The sequence below is a fragment of the Carassius auratus genome, chromosome 29 (genome assembly GCF_003368295.1).
Source record: "Carassius auratus strain Wakin chromosome 29, ASM336829v1, whole genome shotgun sequence".
Taxonomy (NCBI): Eukaryota; Metazoa; Chordata; class Actinopteri; order Cypriniformes; family Cyprinidae; genus Carassius; species Carassius auratus.
The window spans coordinates 6,701,347-6,721,346 of record NC_039271.1 but is presented as its reverse complement, the minus strand read 5'-3'; the positions used below and the strand labels follow the sequence as shown (position 1 = coordinate 6,721,346).

Here is a 20,000-nt window from a genome sequence, read left to right as displayed (position 1 = left end):
CTCTTCTCCTGAAACAATCATGCTGTCATCATTTACTCTATAATGTCATTCAAACAAAGATATGGAAGTCAAGGGGAACCAAAACTGATTCTTTACAGGATCTTCTTTTACAAAACAAAAGAGCTCATGCAGGGAGGAAATGACATCACAGCTGCTCACCGAAGGTCTGGTGGACGTATGTGGCCTTGATCCCCATGAGGTCAGGCAGCTGGTCGACGATCACCTCGCGCTCCAGGCTGAGTTTGTGCACGCGCTCGATGCTGCGCCGCTGCCAGTCCGTCCAGTAGATGTAGTCGCCCAGCAGCGTGAAGCCGAAGATGTGCGGCAGGTTATCATCCACCAACACCCTCCGACCCGATCCGTCCATCTCCATCACCTGAAGAACACCAGAAACACTCCTGACGATCCTTACACTCCTACAGATCACATCTTATATATTTATACAATTCAAAACACTTTAATTACAGTGGCTTTAATTCAGCAGATAATGAATACAGCTCACCTTGAACCAGCTAACTCTCCTCTAACTACAGCACAGCTTAAGTGTGTGTGTGTGTGTGTGTGTGTGTGTGTGTATGAGAGAGTGTGTGTCAGCTGATTGTAAATAATTATTAATATAATTCTCACACACACACACACACACACACACACACACACACATGTAAACCTGACAAACGGCGGTCCAGCATTACTGAGCAGCAGCACGCGAACATCTGAAGACAGGAAACACTCTGAGACTGAACATGAAGAATGCTAGAACAACATCCAGCTGTTTACATCCACAGCGCTCGCCAGATTCCAGACCTCAGGAATACTACACTCACTTCCTGTCGCTCCAGCTCTGACTCACACACGGGCTGCGCTCAAATCCCGGTGTGGACTCCAGGATGAGAGCGTGTGGGGTCAATCGCTGGAGCTCCGGGTGAAGTGTCCCTCAGGAGCGTCTGGATCGAGACCGCAGTGCAGCTTCAGATCCTGGGTCTGTTCTAAAGCGAGCGACCGCAGCCGGAGAGAAGCAGCAATCAGAACCAGATCCGAACCCCACGAGACGGGACGGACACCGAGCTCAGAGAGACACACTCCTGAATAATGAAGCAGATATTCTGAAGAATGTCCTCCAACAGAAGTTGACCGCAGCGGAGGGTATTTTCATGACAAGAGCTATTGTACATTTATTTACCAGCTACACAGGAGTTAATAAACCTGAACAAATAATATACAACAAAAACGTAAGAGATTAAAAGTACAAGTCAGAATCAGATTATTAAAAGTTCTTGCTAAAACCACCAGAACCTTCACTTCTGGATGAATTATTCCTAGAATTCAGTTCTTCTCTGGCGTTCATTAGGACAAATCCTGGACACACACACACACACACACACACACAGACGGTTCTCCACATGTGTGTGTTCATGAGTCTTGTTCTGTCAGACTCCCAGCGCGTGCCATTAGCGTGAGCTCTCAGCGTGAAGCAGCTCTGATGCCGGCTGGAGATAAACACACACAGACACAGAGAGACAGACACACACACACACACACACACACACACACACACACACACACGTAGCCTGAATCTGTCAGGATTATCAGCAGTTTTCTCTCCTGTGGAGCCAGGGCTAATGAGACACGCTGAAGAACCAGAGGCTAGAACCTGGAGTAAGAGACGACTGCCCGCAGGAGAACATGTGACCACATCAGGTGACCTCATCAGTAGTGTGTGTATGACTGAGGTGGACACTGGAAGCTGACCTCGATGACGTCGGTCTTGGCGTCTCCCCAGTAGATCTTCCTCTGGCTGTAGTCCAGCGCCAGACCGTTGGGCCATCCCAGAGACGTGTTGACCAGCACCAGACGCTCCGTCCCGTCCAGAGCCGCCCGCTCGATCTTCGGCACTTCACCCCAGTCTGTCCAGTACATGAACCTGCGGGACACACGGGACACACGCTTCAGCACACGCTTCAGCACACGCTTCAGCACACGCTTCAGTACGCTCATAAACTCCAGCACCCCGGGGTTTAACAGCGACTGGATTTCAGCTCTCAGATCGGCTCAAATCCTGAAAATGAACTGTTCAGAATTAAGAAATGTGTTACTCAAAACGTTTGAGACGCAATTAACACTGCAGTTTTACAAGGTCACTTTTTGTTAGTTTTTTTTTTAATCTCTGTCCATATAGACAGTATTGACTTGTAGCTGATTACCTAGTAAATGATTAACTTACAACCTGGTCAATATAAAGTTCTGTATTTGAAGCACAATTCTAGAAGAAAGGTAACTTACTGAAAAAGTGTTGTTGCTTAAAGTGCTTCACGGAGCTGAACATTTAAACTTAAAACATCTCATGGCTCAATGTCTTATGGACTGTGCTGCGGTCACATGACCCTCAGATGGCCATCTCCTGTAGTTTGGTCTTCTTGATCTTTGGCTTTATATCCAATAGTTAGTGCGGAGACGCTTCAGGACATGGAGACGCCAGCGTCATCACTTGTGTTTCTTTCAGTGGATACTACGTCATTTTTGCTCATAAGAGTAATACATAATTCATAACAGCAAAGGGTCTACTTTTATTTGTGAGCACTCACATATCAACAAAACGTTGTGCTTTTATAAAATAAAGAAAACAAACACGATGTGCTTTCTGCCATCTCGTCTGTAACAGGAGTACATCCAACCCTCTACGGACACCTTGGCAACTGAATCACCATTGGCTAGTAACTTTTTTTAATTTAGATTGTTACATCATTATAATATTTCACAATATTATATTTTTTCCTGTATTTTTGATCAAATAAATGCACTTTTGACCGCTAGTGTGTCTCTCACTAGCTCACGTTCTACACCCTACTCACCCGGAGACGGGGTCCAGCGCGAGGGCCCTGGGCTCGTCCAGATCCTCCGAGATCAGGATCTTCCTCATGGAGCCGTTCAGACGGGTCACCTCGATGCGGTCCGTGCCGGTGTCCGTCCAGTACAGGTTCCGTGCGATCCAGTCCACGGCGATCCCGTCCGGATGACTGACCTGTGAGGTCACCAGGAACTGAGCCTCGCTGCCGTCCAGGAAGGACCTGCGGATGGCCTGCACCTCGTCGTCCGTCCAGTAGATGTGACCCTCCACCGGGTCGTAGTCGATGGCGATGGCGTGTCGGATGTCGTCGGTCTGCAGCACGATGTCGGTGAAGTCCGGCGTGTCCAGAGAGATCCGCCGCAGGTCTGTGCGCCGCGCCAGCAGCAGCAGCTGAGAGGCACCTGGACGGGGTCAGAGGTCAGAGGTCAAGAGCTGTCTGGCCGGAGATTGGGAGTGTGTATGTAAATTGTAATATTGTAAATATGTAAATTACTCCTGCTGAGATCTGGCCAATCAACACTGACCATCACTGCATGGACAAAAACACACATCTAGTGTTTCACAGATGGAGGAGTGTGAATCATATCATCATATCTTCCTCGGTGGATGTGTGTCTCTGTGTGTGTGTGTGTGTGTGTGTGTGTCTCTCTCACCGTCTCTGCAGGTCTGGTTGTCGTCCAGCAGCTGGACGCCGGTTGGACAGGCGCACTGGTAATAAGGTTTGACCGGAGACAGCAGACACAGATGAGAACATCCTCCATTCTTCAGCGCACAGGGACTCGTCACGTCTGTCTCACACACACACACACACACACACACACACGCGGCAGAAGAGGAAAACAGCATGAGAACATGAAGACGTGTCAGCGAGCAGCTGTGATCCATGAACATCCAACAGACTCGAATCACAGATAAAGGTTTTTCACTGATCTAACCCTCTAAATCTCCCACACACACACACACACACACACACACACACACACACACTCTCTCTCTCTCACACACACACACACACACACACAAACACACACTCTCTCACACTCTCACACACACACACTCTCTCTCACACACACACACACACACACACACACTCACACACACACACTCTCTCTCTCTCTCTCTCACACACACTCTTACCCAGCGGCTGGCGCTCCTGGCTGTAGACGTGTAGGTCCATGGGTGAGAAGATGTTGGTGTGTATCTCGTGGCTGTTCTCTCCGGTGTGTTTGAGGCAGGCGTGGATGGAGTGTGTGTTCCAGTCCGTCCAGAAGAGTGTGTCCTCGTACAGCGTCAGTGCGAACGGGTGCGGCAGCGAGCCCTTCACCACCACCTCCCTGAGCACACACACACACACACAGGCGTGAGCTGACACACATACACACACACACACTCGGCTGACCGAGCGCTCTCACCTGTGTGATCCGTCCAGCTCGGAGCGGTGGATGAAGCTGAACTTGGCGTCGGCCCAGTAGAGTTTCTTCAGCTCGTAGTCCAGCGTCAGGCCGTTGGGCCAGTAGATCTCCGAGTCGATGATGACCGAGCGATGCGTCCCGTCCATCCCAGCGCGCTCGATCTTCGGGATCTCACCCCAATCCGTCCAAAACATGTACCTGAACACAGCTCACAGTCAGACGAGGAGCAGCGAATCACAAACACATTCACAACACCTGACCTCGGGTCATTCTGTTCTGCTGAAGACTACCGTAAGAGCTTCTCAAACTCTAAATGACGGTCTGTAACACGAGGAGGAACACAAACAGATCAAACATCAGTGAAACTGCATGAGCCACAAACACTGGCGACCTTTGACCTTTGGCTGAGCAGATGAGGAGCGCAGACTCGTGTTTCAGTCGCTCCTCACACTGACCGTTATATTTAGAGACTCAAACTACTGCGCTTGAACACAACTAACCGACCCGGTTAACCTGGTTAACTCTACCAGCGTCACATGACCAGCGTTAATAAAACAAATCATTCAAAACTCTCTATAAAAACACATCATATAAAAATGATTTAAATGAAAAACAATCATAATACATCTGAATATAATTATACTTACTAAAAAGTGTAAACTAAATTTTTTATTTAAGAATAAAAATAAATACACAATTATATTTATACATTAATATACTTTTAAAAAATTATTAACAAAACAATAAAAAATGATTTAAAAGTGTTATTTTTATTTCTTTTTTAAAATGTATTAAAATGAAAGAAATATTAAATGATTGTCAATGTGAAACAATGTAAAAAATAAATATATATATATATATATATATATATATATATATATATATATATATATATATAAAATACTACAAAAGATTTAAAAAGTATATGCTTTTGGCTGCATGTACAGAAAAACAAACAATTATTGAAAAATGTTCTTAAAATCTATAAACTACATCACTTCCTCTGAGGTCACACAGCCAAAAACACTTCGACCAATGAGCATGCAGTCAGAAATCCGTCTGCACGCCCCACACACACACACACACACCCACACTCTGTTGTGAACACACACACCCACACACACACTCTGTTGTATACACACGCGGACACACACACACACACTGATGTCAACACACACACAAACACACACACACTCTGTTGTGAACACACACGGACACATACACACACACACACACACACTGTTGTGAACACACACGGACACACACACACACACACACACACTGATGTGAACACACACCCACCCACACACACACACACACTCTGTTGTGAACACACACACACACACACACACACTGTTGTGAACACACACGGACACACACACACACACACTGATGTGAACACACACCCACACACACACACACACACTCTGTTGTGAACACACACGGACACACACACACTGATGTGAACACACACACACACACACACACTCTGGTGTGAACGGGGCGGACGTCACAGGAATGTGTCACTCCGGTGTGAAGAGCAGGAGTGTGTGATCTGTCGTTTGTACAGCTGCAGCTCTGACACCATCAGTGTGTGATGATGATGATGATGATGATGATGATGATGATGCGTTTCCTGTGCGTCAGACGGCAAATACCTCAGATGCCGTTCAGACAGTAGCCTAGAACTACAACCAGGAACATTTACAATTAGGAGAGCGATAGGTGGTGATGACATCATCGCACTGATGTGAAGCCCCGCCCACTCGCCTGTCAATCATCCACCGCACTGAACACAGGGTCTGACGCTTCACTGCTGCGTCTGCAGAGATCTGAACACAGCTGAAGAACACACACACACACACACACACACACACACGGCTCTGCTTCAGATCTGATCACGCTGAGGAACAGACCAGAGCTGGAGCCACATGACGTCACATTAAACTCATCATAAGAGTGAGCTGAAAGGAAATATAAAGTCAGGCCATTCAGAACTAATATTTGATATTTATACACACACAATCATAGCCCACAAGAGCTATGTAAAATAGTAGGCTAGTTTAAATATTTTAGTTTTTATTTAGTAAGTTTTATTTAGAAAAAAAATATTATCATTTTTATAACCGTATTGATATTTAAGCAAACAATACTGGTTAACTGCACAGCACTACAAACTAACCTTTTTCAAATGCATTTTAAAATCACAAAAAACAACCAAGAGATGCTGATGTTTGGGCTTTCACTCTTCAGATCAGATCAGAGTCACCAGAACACAATCCTATCTGCCTCATATCAGACCAAACACAACCATGTGAAGATACACTGAGCCAGGAGCCGTTCTGAGCTTCCTGGAGCTCCTCAGACCTGAACAAAAGCACCTGTGTTGGTCAAACTGGAGAGACCGGATTACCCATCAGCCCTCGAGAGGAAACCATTCGCTCGGGTTACACACACACACACACACACACCTGATGAAGTAACACTAAACCCTCGTGAAACCTCTACAGCAGGAAGAGAGCGGGGTCTCCTGCTGAAACAGGGAAGCAGTTCCTGACTCAAACCTGAGCCACCGTGTGCTCCGAAGAGAGACAGAAATCAAACACCCTGAACTCATGCCATCTTCAAACACTGGAGCAATGAGGAACAGGTCAGAGTTCAATCACTAGATGAGGACGAATCAGATCTCAAAGAACCTGAAGAGGATGATTTCCCCTCAAACAGAAACACAATGAACTTCACATTAGAGCTGTCCCATCATACACTGGTGCGTGAGCTCAACCAATGGAGTGCGTTTGGGGCGGGGCTTTCTGTCTGACTGACCAATGACAGAGAGGGAGTGTTTGGAAACCTGTCTGAAACATTCATTACATCTGCAGAGCTGTTTATGGAGACTAATGTCACCAGACGAGATTTTGACAATACATGCCTGTTTATACAAACCTACTAGGGATGTAAAGATCAACCACGAGCTGTTTGAAAATCAATTCAGATACGTGACGATTCAAATCGGTTGAGATGCTGAACAAATCACGATTCATTTAGGGGCAGGAGTTTATATGAATGTGTGTCTGAGAGGAACTGTCTTCAGAAATATTTAGATGGTATTTATTCTGTTCATCTTGTCTCCGTATAAACCATATTAAAGTTCATAAGAGCAGAGCTGCTTTGTTTACAGCGGTAACCAAGGAAACGCTTTAAGCTCCACCCACTGGCAGAGAGTGAATCTGCGTCTCGTTCAGCTCGTCTGCTGTTTCTGTTTCATAAAGATATTTTTCTGCATGGTTTCATAAAACTGGTGTCAAACCATTCTGTTTTTGCTTCAGATTTTGAAATGATAATCTAATTTAGATTAAAAACTGCTCGTGTTGCATGTATCTTTGTTTGGACTGTGCTTAAAATGCAGTGGTGGCCTCGAAGTTTAAACCGAAAGAGCACAGGCGAAGCCTTATTTTGTTCATATAAAGAGATTTCTTTTATTTGCGTTATTTGATTTGGTGCTTGTTTTTAAATTTCAGTTTAGTTTTACATTCTATTTAAGTTTTGTCATTTAGCAGATGCTTTTATACAAAGCGACAAAAGCAGCAATCAAAACCAACAAAAGAGTAATAATACACAAGTGTTATATCAGTATATCATTATAGAGTTATATTTAAATTACACAGAAAAATGTGCAGCATTTTGTCCAAGAACACATTTAATTTATTATTTGTCTTAAAGCTTATTTTGTTAAAAACGATCATGAATCAAATCGTGACTTGAGTGAATCTTTTCATCCCTAGTTTGTCTGCATTTCAGTGAAAGAGCAGCACACAAACACAAGCCTGAGCCGTATTCGTTCTTCTCAGCTGGACCCGAGACGGGTCAGTTATTCTCAGCTCTACCCGAGACGGGTCAGTTATTCTCAGCTGGACCCCAGACGGGTCAGTTATTCTCAATCATCCTGAACTACAAGGAAGAGATGCACACGAGCAAACCTGTAACTACAGAAACATCCAGAAAACAAGACACGACTTGTTGATGTTCCTGCTTACAAACCCAGACAGAAATCCCATGAGAGCGGTCAGTGTATGGTGTGTGTGTGATGGACTCACCCTCGGTTGGGGTCCAGAGCGATGGCCCTCGGCTGGTCCAGATCCTGCCAGAACAACACCTTCCTGTTTGTCCCGTCCAGCTCCGCTACTTCGATCCGGTTGGTCTCCGAGTCGGTCCAGTAGAGCTTGTTCCCCATCCAGTCACAGGCCAGGCCGTCCGGAGAGGCCAGACCGGACACGACCGTGCTCTGGAGCCCGCTGGGCGCTGACCCGTTAAACAGTGTGCGTTTGATCGCCTCCTCGCTCACGTCGCTCCAGTAAATCAGTCCCTGCTCGTAAACATAATCCACAGCCGCCGCGTCCTCCAGACCGCTGACCAGCACCGAGGCGTTCCCTCGACCCCGAGCCGCGTCCACCAGACGCAAGTCCCTTCGGTTCGCATACAAGAGCAGCGGCAGGCCTGGGGACACAGAGAGGACACACAGGGGTCAGAGGTCAAACCTCAGGATTCACGAAGCTCAGCTGAAGACTTCAGGACTGGACTGAAGGAAACACAACTTCTGACAGATCTCCACAGCTTCACCAGAACAGGGGCTCAAGCTTTTACCACATACGCCCCCAAAGTTTGACTAATTCAGCTAATGTGTGTGTGTGTGTGTGTGTGTGTGTGTGTTTGAAAGAGAGAGTGTGTGAGAGAGCGTGTTTGTGAGTGTTTGCAAGTGTGTGAGCGTGTGTTTGACAGAGTGTGTTTGAGAGAGAGAGAGAAAGTGAGTGTGTGTGTGTGAGAGAGAGAGACAGAGAGACGTGTGTATGTGTGTGTGAGAGAGAGACGCGTGTATGTGTGTGTGTGTGAGAGAGAGAGAGAGAGACGTGTGTATGTGTGTGTGAGAGAGAGAGAGACGTGTGTATGTGTGTGAGAGAGAGAGAGAGAGACGTGTGTATGTGTGTGAGAGAGAGAGAGAGAGACGTGTGTATGTGTGTGTGAGAGAGAGACGCGTGTATGTGTGTGTGTGTGAGAGAGAGAGAGAGAGAGAGAGAGAGAGACGTGTGTATGTGTGTGTGAGAGAGAGAGAGAGAGAGAGACGTGTGTATGTGTGTGTGAGAGAGAGACGCGTGTATGTGTGTGTGTGTGAGAGAGAGAGAGAGAGACGTGTGTATGTGTGTGTGAGAGAGAGAGAGACGTGTGTATGTGTGTGTGTGTGAGAGAGAGAGAGAGAGAGAGAGAGACGTGTGTGTGTGTATGTGTGTGTGTGTGTGTGTGTGTGTGTGAGAGAGAGAGACGTGTGTGTGTGTGTGTGTGTGTGAGAGAGAGAGACGTGTGTATGTGTGTGTCTCTGCAGGGATCTGGCACTGAATCAAACCTCAATTTGACACTTCCACCACAAACACAGACACACACTGCGACGGAGGGCGACCTCAACCTTCTCGCCTCCAGCCTGTTTTTCTAACACGGGGAATTTCCTTTTCCAAATATTTGGAAACTTGCAGAACTCCGGGCGACTCGGTGAAGCCCGTGCCAGACTCATCCGAGAGAAAACAGGAGAAATACTGAGCTTTCCACACTTTATATCTGGCCCTGGATCATGTCAACCATTCAGCTGATCTTTCACACACTTCTTCACAGTTTCTTTCTGCTGGCTTTTGTTTGTCTGTAACAGTGTGACACACTCACACACACACACACACACTCTCTCTCTCTCTCTCTCTCTCTCTCACACACACACACACACACACATACACACACACCTGAGCAGCTGTTAAACACTCTACTGTGTTTACAAACACTCACATAATGGCTAAAAGTGATTCTCCAGAGCAGAAAGAGTCAAACACAAAACCTAGAAACAGAGAGCGCGAGTGTTTCGACGCGCGTCAGACGCGAGGCCAGAGACGAGCAGGAAACAGTCGAGCGCTTCGGGACAAAAGCGGCAGAAAACTGGCGAGTTTGATGAGAGCAGATTCGCAAAACAAGCTCGTTACACATCAACAAACACACAGACGGACGAGTTTCTCCAACAATACAGCGCTGACTGAAACGACGCGCGCAGAGCTCACGAGTTCGACGCGATTCCTCGCAGATCTTGCTGTAAATCAAACTCACCCCGAATCTGCAAACACAAAGTGCACAGTAAGAGACTCTGTAGTACGGCACCCATCTTCAACGCTCAGCCGCGCCGCCTCGCTCGCATCGCTCCGGCCGCGCGCGTCTGTGATTCGGATTCTTCGCGCTGAATCTCCGCCGCAGTTTTTCATCGGTTTGATTGTCTCGGTGTTTCAGTGTGACTACGACATCGCGCAGTCCGTCCGTGCGTCCGTCTCCTTCCGCTCACAGGAAAAACGCCCGGCCGCTTCCGAACCCTTCCCCCTTTCCCTCTCCAGATCCAGATCCAGCTCCGCGCCGCCGCGAACTATTGCTGTATTTCACCACACTCGCGTCTGTCTTTCTCTGTATGAGATCATAACGTGGCGGAGACGCAGAACCGAGCGTTTAATGCGGGGAAAGAGGCGTCGCGAGCGTTGTGGGCGCGCGGATGAAGGCAGGGAAGCGCATTCCAATGGGACTAGTTTTTCACGCAGCGGTTCGTGCTGCGGCCCGAAACACAAAACAACACAAAGCTACACGACGCCGAGTTATATTTCATTCATTATCACTCGCGCATTGATCACTGTCTCATTGTAACACTGAACACACGCATCATGGGAGTTTTCCAGACTCTCTCAAAGCCAAGAGATCATTGGTTGTAATTTGTGTTTGCAGTGATATTATATTACACGGTGTATTTTATAATCTGTGCATCTGTTGCTACCGCAATGTAAAGGTGATTTTCCTTTCTTTCTTTTTTTTAACCATGGCAATAAAAGTCCATCTTCAGTGAATCTCTATCGACAGGTAGAAGAGCTTATAGATATGAAATATGAATCATGCAGTGATATATCTGATTTCTGGATGTCGTACAGATGTTACACAGCGCCCTCTCGCGTCCAAACAGCTTACAGTGTTCATTCCCAAACAGAAAGATTTTATATCATGTGAAAGAACCTCCTTATCTTGTGAATTATTGTTACAGTGTAAATCATCTGTTTTCTGTGTGAATCTGTGTTAAAGTGTAATGTATTTCTGTGATGCTCCGCTGTATTTTCAGCTTCATTCCTCCAGTCTTCACTGTCACATGATCTTCAGAAATCAGAATAATATTCTCAAAAAACACGTCTGATTATTATCAATGTTCAAAACATTAATATTTTTGTGGAAACTGTGATACTTTTTATTTTTCAAGATCAACAGAAAGCATTTATCATTGTGTGCACTAACAAGCTTTGAAACATTATTGTTCTGTATTTGCATAACTCATAAAAAGGAATAACCAACCCTTCAGAAATGTCCTCAGCACTCTCAAATTAAGCTTTTTTCTTAATCAGAATGTAATAATAAACCTGTTAAATACTGAAAAAGACTTCTTTTTTATTTCTTGCGAGAGAAATAATCACAGGTGTCCGTGAAGCCAAGGCTCACTAAAAATGTACCAACAACAAACACATAATAACAGATTAGAAAATACCGAAGATCAAAACAGACAGATTTCTGAATCTCATGCTGTTGTTCAGTGATCGTTAAAGCAGACAATCATCCAAAAAACGCAGTGAATTACAAAACGGCCAGATCCAGACTGAAACACGGGACACGCGTGAGGATCTGTTGTGAGAGTGATGAGCTAAACACATGATTCAGGATCAGAGCAGAAGAAAACCGAAGAAACGTCAGACAGGACTGATGCTGTTCATCGTCCGAGGCCACCTGAGTTCAGTGTATTGCTTTTGATTTCTCTCTATTCACAGATGAAGCGTCGACAGTGCTCTGTGTTTCTGAACCAAACAGCCTAAATATTACAACACCAAGCTTTCTCCAGTGGATGGTTTACACCTCGTAGTGCAGGTCGTTGAGCTCCAGTCGGGTGTAGTGGCGTCTGTCGAAGGACTCCATGGCTTTACGGGCCGCCAGAGAGAGGATGAGTGTGAGGAAGATGAGTGTGATCACCACGATGGCCACCAGGCTGTTCTTCCACATCACTCGAGACACCTTGGGCTTCCCTGGAAGAGACAGAACGGGATGACCACGACCTGGGCGCTTCGAGTTGCTCTCCGGCTCGATCACGTCTGCAGGGGCTGGCTCAGGGGTCGAGGGTGGAGCAGTGGGGGTGATGGAGGTGCTGGTGGTCGGGGGGGCTGTAGGTTTCGGCGTGGCTCTGACAGGACTCACTGAATGCGTCTCTGGTCTCGAGGGTTTGCTGGGTTTTTTGGGTTGGATGGGTTTGAGGGGCGTCCGTGGAGGAGGACGAGGCGCTTTAGTGCTGGTGCTTTTACTCGTGCTGGTGGACTGTGTGGTGCTGGTTGCCGTGGTAGCGGGTGCGGTTGTCATAGCAACGGTTTTGAGCATCACTGGTGATTCTGACTCAGTCGGAGCTTCTTTAGTTCTGCTGATGGAGGAGGATGTGGCTGGTGCTGTAGTCCTGGGTGTTGTGGGGGTAGTTGTGGGTGTAAGCCTGGGTGTAGTCCTGGGTGTAGTTGTAGTCCTTGGTGTAGTTGTGGGTGTAGTTTTGGGTGTAGTCCTGGGTGTAGTCCTTGGTGTAGTTGTGGGTGTAGTCATTGGTGTATTCCTGGGTGTAGTTGTGGGTGTAGTCCTGGGTGTCGTGGGTGTAGTTTTTGGTGTAGTTGTGGGTGTAGTCATTGGTGTGGTCCTGGGTGTCGTGGGTGTAGTTCTGGGTGTAGTTCTGGGTGTAGTCCTGGGTGTAGTTTTGGGTGTAGTCCTGGGTGTCGTGGGTGTAGTTCTGGGTGTAGTCCTGGGTGTCGTGGGTGTAGTTTTGGGTGTAGTTGTGGGTGTAGTCCTGTGTGTCGTGGGTGTAGTTGTGGGTGTAGTCCTGTGTGTCGTGGGTGTAGTTGTGGGTGTAGTTGTGGGTGCAGTGGTGGTCAGCTGTGGTGCTGTGGGTTTGGCTGTTATTCTTGCACTTCCTTTAGTTGTTGGATGAGTTAGACCTGAAAAGATCAAATCGATGGCAGAAACCGAGCGGTGTTAGGATCAGGCTTTTACTATCACTGAGATACTACTGTAGTTTTATTCATATTTTGAATTAGTTTTTATATTTCTCATTTTCATTTTCCTTTTCATTCAAGTTTTATTAATTCAGTTGTGTCACACTCTTTGCTATTTTATTAGCTTTTAAATATGTTTTCATCCTGTCTACTTCAGTTTTAGTTTATTTTAGTACATCGAGTTAAACTAAAGCAACATGAGAAGTGGATCAAATCAAATGAAGTTTATTTTATTGCAAGTAACAAAATGTCTTTCATAGCTTTATTCACATAAAAAAATGGTTTGAAGTCAGTTGTTTCTATATGTTTGTGTCAGTTGACATTTTATATGCCTTTAATTGTAATAATGCAGTCAGTGATCACATGAAGAAGCAGAAAGAACTGAGTCAGAAAGTGTGGCAGTGCAGCGGTTGGTGATGTGAGGTGTTCTTCTCACCCTTGAAGATGTTGTAGGTGTTGACTCCGGGGCGAGCGGTCATCAGAGGACACTCTCTCTCGCTCGGACAGTAGAAGAGATGACAGTTCAGATCTCCGGGCCGCTCCGCCGGCTCATACACCACCAGATTACACTTCAGCCCTGTGAGAACATCAACACGTCAGCAGAGACACTGAAGAACACGCTCCTGCCGCGTGTGTGTGTGTGTGTGTGTGTGTGTCGCACCTGGAGCCACGTCCTCCGAGCAGCAGGTGAGGATGCAGTCTTTCTCTGAAGGCATGGCTCGGGCCTCCATGACGGTTCCCCTCTGATCCAGAGCCAGATGTGTGTTTACAGCCACGTCCCGATGCTGTCGAGAGTAACACATCTCTTTGTCGGGGTCCAGCGCCCCGCCGCAGACGTGCAGCAGGAGACACAGCAGAAGAACACAGCTGAGGAACATGACGTGATGTTTGAGGAGCACAGAGCAGAAGAGAGACGTCCTCACAGACCTGCACACAGAGCAAAACAGTCCACAATCAAAGACCTGAGATCATGTTATCTGTTCAAGCCTGATTATGAACACTCAAGTCCAAAGAACTTGATCCCGTCATCAGCTCTTGTGAAATCTGAAATATATATGCATTGCTAAGAACTTCATTTGAACACCTTTAGAGATGATTTTCTCAGTATTTTGATTTTTTTGCTCCCTCAGATTACAGATTTTCAAATAGTTGTATCTCAGACAAATATTGTCCTCCTAACAAACCAGACATCAATGGATGTGATGATTTATTCTACTTTCAGGTGATGTATAGATCTCAAATTGAAATTATTAATTTGTAATAAGAGTAACTGATATCAAGTCACAAGGTTTACTTCAAGAAAAGAGAGATTTGCTGAGAATGCACTGAAGGCTGGACTGGTGTGCTGCGTTCGATCACGGTTCACAGCTCACAAACACACAGAAAGAACTTTGATCCACTGTAGAGGAATGTTTATCACAGACTGTCATAAAAATACACCTTCACCTCTGCTCTCGTCACTATCAAGCTCATTTACAACAGGAGCAGTAATCACATCACTCATACGGGACTTTTATCTGTATGTGACTTGTTCTGAGGCACAGATCACATCAAGCGCAAGTGTGAATGCAGTATGATGGAGAAACTGCTGAAACTGCCTTTGTACTGTGCTTGTGATGTGATCTGGTGTGGTGTGATGATGTGTACTGTGATGTGATGTTATGTACTGTGATGTGATTGTGATGTGTTGCACTGTGATGCGTCTGTGGTGTACTTTGATGTGACTGTGATGTGATTGTGAGTGACTGTGATGGGTTGTGTTGTATTGTGGTGTGGTGTACTGTGATGTGACTGTGATGTGGTGTACTGTGGTGTGATGTGATTGTGATGTGGTGTACTGTGATGTGATGTGATTCTGATGTGTTGTATTGTGATGTGTTGTACTGTGATGTGATGTGACTGTGATGTGACTGTAATGTGTTGCACTGTGATGTGGTGTACTGCGATGTGACTCTGATGTGATTGTGATGTGTTGTATTGTGGTGTGATGTGGTGTACTGTGATGTGATGTGACTGTGATGTGACTGTGATGTGATTGTGATGTGTTGTATTGTGGTGTGATGTGGTGTACTGTGATGTGATTGTGATGTGTTGTACTGTGATGTGACTGATGTGGTGTACTGTGATGTGATTGTGATGTGTTGTACTGTGATGTGACTGATGTGGTGTACTGTGATGTGATGTGACTGTGATGTGATTGTGATGTGTTTTACTGTGATGCGATTTGATGTGATTGTAATATGTTGCATTGTGATGTGGTGTACTGTGATGTGACTGATGTGGTGTACTGTGATGTGATTGTGATGTGGTGTACTGTGATGTGATTGTGATGTGGTGTCCTGTGATGTGACTGTGATGTGATTGTGATGTGGTGTCCTGTGATGTGACTGTGATGTGGTGTCCTGTGATGTGATTGTTATGTGGTGTACTGTGATGTGATGTGGTGTACTGTGGTGTGATGTGACTGTGCTGTGATTGTGATGTGGTGTACTGTGATGTGATGTGGTGTACTGTGGTGTGATGTGACTGTGATGTGGTGTACTGTGATGTGTTGTATTGTGATGTGATGTGGTGTACTGTGATGTGATTGTGAGGTAATTGTGATGTGGTTGTACTGTGATGTGATGTGACTGTGATGTGGTGTACTGTGGTGTGATTGTGATTGTGATGTGGTGTACTGTGATGTGACTGTGATGTGACTGTGATTGTGATGTGGTATACTGTGATGTGATGTGACTGTGATGTGTTGCAATGTGATGTGGTGTACTGTGATGTGACTGATGTGGTGTACTGTGATGTGATTGTGATGTGGTTTACTGTGATGTGATTGTGATGTGGTGTACTGTGATGTGATGTGGTATACTGTGATGTGATTGTGATGTGGTGTACTATGATGTGATGTGACTGTGATGTGGTGTACTGTGGTGTGATTGTGATTGTGATGTGGTGTACTGTGGTGTGATTGTGATTGTGATGTGTTGTACTGTGATGTGACTGTGATTGTGATGTGGTATACTGTGATGTGATGTGACTGTGATGTGTTGCAATGTGATGTGGTGTACTGTGATGTGACTGATGTGGTGTACTGTGATGTGGTGTACTGTGATGTGATGTGGTGTGGTGTACTGTGATGTGATGAGACTGTGATGTGGTTTACTGTGATGTGATTGTGATGTGGTGTACTGTGATGTGATGTGGTATACTGTGATGTGATTGTGATGTGGTGTACTGTGATGTGATGTGGTGTACTGTGATGTGACTGTGATGTGACTGATGTGATGTGGTGTACTGTGATGTGACTGTGATGTGATGTGGTGTACTGTGATGTGACTTTGATGTGATGTTGTGTACTGTGATTTGGTGTACTGTGATGTGATTGTGATGTGACTAATGTGGTGTACTGTGATGTGACTGATGTGACTTTTGATGTAGTGTACTGTTATGTGATGTGACGTGACTGTGATGTGATTGTGATGTGTTGCACTGTGATGGGGTGTACTGTGATGTGACTGCGATGTTGTGTACTGTGATGTGATGTACTGTGATGTGGTGTACTGTGATGTGATGTGACTGTGATTCATCTGTGATGTGGTGTACTGTGATGTGATTGTGATGTGATTGTGATGTGACTGTGATGTGGTGTGATGCGTCTGTGATGTAGTGTACTGTGATGTGATTCTGATGCGTCTGTGATGTGGTGTACTGTGATGTGAATGTGATGTGACTGTGATGTGGTGTGATCCGTCTGTGATGTGGTGTACTGTGATGTGATTCTGATGCGTCTGTGATGTGGTGTACTGTGATGTGATTGTGATGTGATTGTGATGTGACTGTGATGTGGTGTGATGCGTCTGTGATGTAGTGTACTGTGATGTGATTCTGATGCGTCTGTGATGTGGTGTACTGTGATGTGAATGTGATGTGACTGTGATGTGGTGTGATGCATCTGTGATGTGGTGTACTGTGATGTGAATGTGATGTGACTGTGATGTGGTGTGATCCGTCTGTGATGTGGTGTACTGTGATGTGATTCTGATGCGTCTGTGATGTGGTGTACTGTGATGTGAATGTGATGTGACTATGATGTGGTGTGATGCATCTGTGATGTGGTGTACTGTGATGTGACTGTGATGTGGTGTACTGTGATGTGACTGTGATGTGGTGTACTGTGATGTGATTGTGATGCACCTGTGATGTGGTGTACTGTGATGTGAATGTGATGTGACTCTGATGTGGTGTGATGCGTCTGTGATGTGGTGTACTGTGATGTGAATGTGATGTGATCTGTCTGTGATGTGGTGTACTGTGATGTGAATGTGATGTGATCTGTCTGTGATGTGGTGTACTGTGATGTGGTTTGATGCGTCTGTGATGTGGTGTACTGTGATGTGATCTGTCTGTGATGTGATGTACTGTGATGTGGTTTGATGCATCTGTGATGTGGTGTACTGTGATGTGAATGTGATGTGACTGTAATTTGGTGTGATATGTCTGTGATGTGGTGTACTGTGATGTGACTGTGATGTAGTTTGATGCATCTGTGATGTGGTGTACTGTGATGTGACTGTGATGTGGTGTGATGCATCTGTGATGTGGTGTACTGTTATGTGATTGTGGTGTGGTGTGATGCATCTGTGATGTGGTGTACTGTTATGTGATTGTGGTGTGGTGTAATGTGGTGCTGATGCTGCCGCTGGTCACCATGGAGACTGAGCATCAATGGAAAAGTGTCCAGTGTGTGTGGGCCATCATCGTGATGCAACCCTTATGAAACACAGAACACCTAAAAACCAGCATCAGCCCGGATATTTATTATTAAAGCCACGTTATCTGGTTTAAAGTGTGAATGTGAGGTTAATAAAATTAATCACGGGTTTAATTCGCTCATCGACACGATCAACAAAAGACAACGAGCGAATCACATAATGTCCTGTTATCCGCGTCGACAAAACCCTGAAACAGACACCGATTCAAGAACACAAACACATTAAGACTCACATCGTGTGAAATAACGCTTCGATCTGAACACAGTGAAGCTTCAGCAAACGATGGAGATCAAACACTTACCCTGAGATCAGCCGCTGCTGTGACCCATTTCTGTGCCTTTGTCCTCCGCTGGATGATGATGGTGATGATGCTCTCTCTCTCTCTCTCTCTCTCTCTCTCTCTCTCTCACACACACACACACACACACACACACACTGATCAGGGATGCTCACAGCTCTAAATGTTCAAGAGGACAATCACTGATGAATGAAGCGCTGGTTTCCTCTCGGGTGTGAACTGGATTTGTCTCTGTAAGCTCGGACCGTGACGCTCTTTATCGAGCTGCTGCTGCTGGATGCTGGTGTAGCTGTAGCGCATCTGCGGCACTAGAGGGCGACACAGCGCGCACACTTTACCACTTCTCTATTGATCTATGTTTTTATAGTTTATCAAGTGATCATAATAAATCTGAAGCAAATACAGGTGAATTTATTTGAATATTTATTACAATTTACTTTTATTTTATTTTAAAATAAAAGCTTGTCCATACGTCATCTGAAATGTAATGTGAATCATCTTCCATAAGCTTTAGTACTTGAATTATTATAATTAGAAATAAAAAAATTTCTAGAGAATAGAAAATATGAACAGTCCAGTTCCGGAAGTAAAAATCCCATTCATTTTCTTCATAGTGGTTGATTTTTAACTTATTAAACCTTTAAAGACAGAGCTACTTTGAGCTACGAGAGTATTAATCCATAGTTTATTCTTTTGTTGAAGTCAGCTGGTTCTAATTTGTTAATTACATATTATGTTTATTAAATAATCCTGTTTAACAGCGGAATTCCTGGCGAGAACTACATTACCCATGATTCCGCAGTGCTGTTAGTGCGCTACTGCCGCCTGCTGGACACAAACATGAAGCGCGTTTACAGCCGCGCCTTTCACAAAACACACAGCGCTATTCATCTGAAATAATCAGTCACCCCGCTGTGTGTAGCGTCTAAGGAAGGCGTCTATTCACATTATTACTTTGACAGGATCTTGCCAGAAAGTACAGAGTATTTTATTAACCATACTTTTATTTAGATTTTAGATGTGCAAAGTCAAAGCAATATTCCAGCATGATATTATTCTTCATTAAGTCTTTGAAAAAAGTTTCCAGAAATACATTTAGTTTCATATTACTAAAAAAAATATATATAAATATATATATATCTCCTAATAGTAAATATTTATTAGGTTTACTAATCTGTCACATTTTGTCTGTTTATGAGAAAAAGACGTAGAGCTTTGGCCTTCTGTTGCAGTTGTAAAGTCAGGATAATGATGTAGGAGATGATGTTTTTATGTGTTCTGCTCCGCTGGAGAATAAACTCTTGTGTTCAGCCTCAAACAATCACACCTTCAATAAAAACACATGAAGTCACCTCTGGAAAACATCTGGAGCTTTTATTCCACATTCAGAAGCTGGACGTCTGGACCGAGGGATGATGAAGTCCAGTGATCACATCATCATCATCATCATCATCACACACGTCTACAAACATCGCTTCAGGAGCACAGTCCAGTCCCATCATTACAGCTTCAAACAGGAAGTGATCAGAATCAGAAATACACAAAAACAGACAGCAA

At 45.1% G+C, this 20,000-nt stretch overlaps 3 protein-coding genes across 3 annotated transcripts in view; all 3 read right to left on the bottom strand.

The window, feature by feature from the left end:
* LOC113047914 (low-density lipoprotein receptor-related protein 6-like) overlaps positions 1-10,617 on the bottom strand; it is a 21,901-nt gene extending 11,284 nt beyond the window's left edge. The window contains exons 1-8 of the mRNA XM_026209291.1: positions 10,393-10,617; positions 8,352-8,751; positions 4,258-4,455; positions 3,983-4,179; positions 3,499-3,633; positions 2,850-3,246; positions 1,750-1,921; positions 160-376 (exon numbers count right to left, since the gene is read on the bottom strand). Coding sequence (XP_026065076.1) covers positions 160-376; positions 1,750-1,921; positions 2,850-3,246; positions 3,499-3,633; positions 3,983-4,179; positions 4,258-4,455; positions 8,352-8,751; positions 10,393-10,447 — 1,771 coding nt within the window. The 5' untranslated portion in view covers positions 10,448-10,617. The remainder of the gene's footprint in view (positions 1-159; positions 377-1,749; positions 1,922-2,849; positions 3,247-3,498; positions 3,634-3,982; positions 4,180-4,257; positions 4,456-8,351; positions 8,752-10,392) is intronic.
* A 423-nt stretch (positions 10,618-11,040) lies between these two features.
* Positions 11,041-18,737, bottom strand: mansc1 (MANSC domain containing 1). The gene is made up of 4 exons (XM_026209292.1): positions 18,447-18,737; positions 14,041-14,306; positions 13,816-13,956; positions 11,041-13,322 (listed from the first exon to the last, which is right to left on the bottom strand). Exons 2-4 carry the CDS (start codon positions 14,255-14,257, stop codon positions 12,208-12,210), a joined length of 1,473 nt encoding a protein of 490 aa, XP_026065077.1. The 5' UTR covers positions 14,258-14,306; positions 18,447-18,737; the 3' UTR covers positions 11,041-12,207.
* Positions 18,738-19,798: 1,061 nt separating this feature from the next.
* Positions 19,799-20,000, bottom strand: part of LOC113047913 (transmembrane protein 181-like) — a 4,881-nt gene continuing 4,679 nt past the window's right edge. The window contains exon 7 of the mRNA XM_026209290.1: positions 19,799-20,000. This exon is cut by the window's right edge and continues 669 nt beyond it. The gene's annotated coding sequence lies outside the window, so the exon portion shown is untranslated.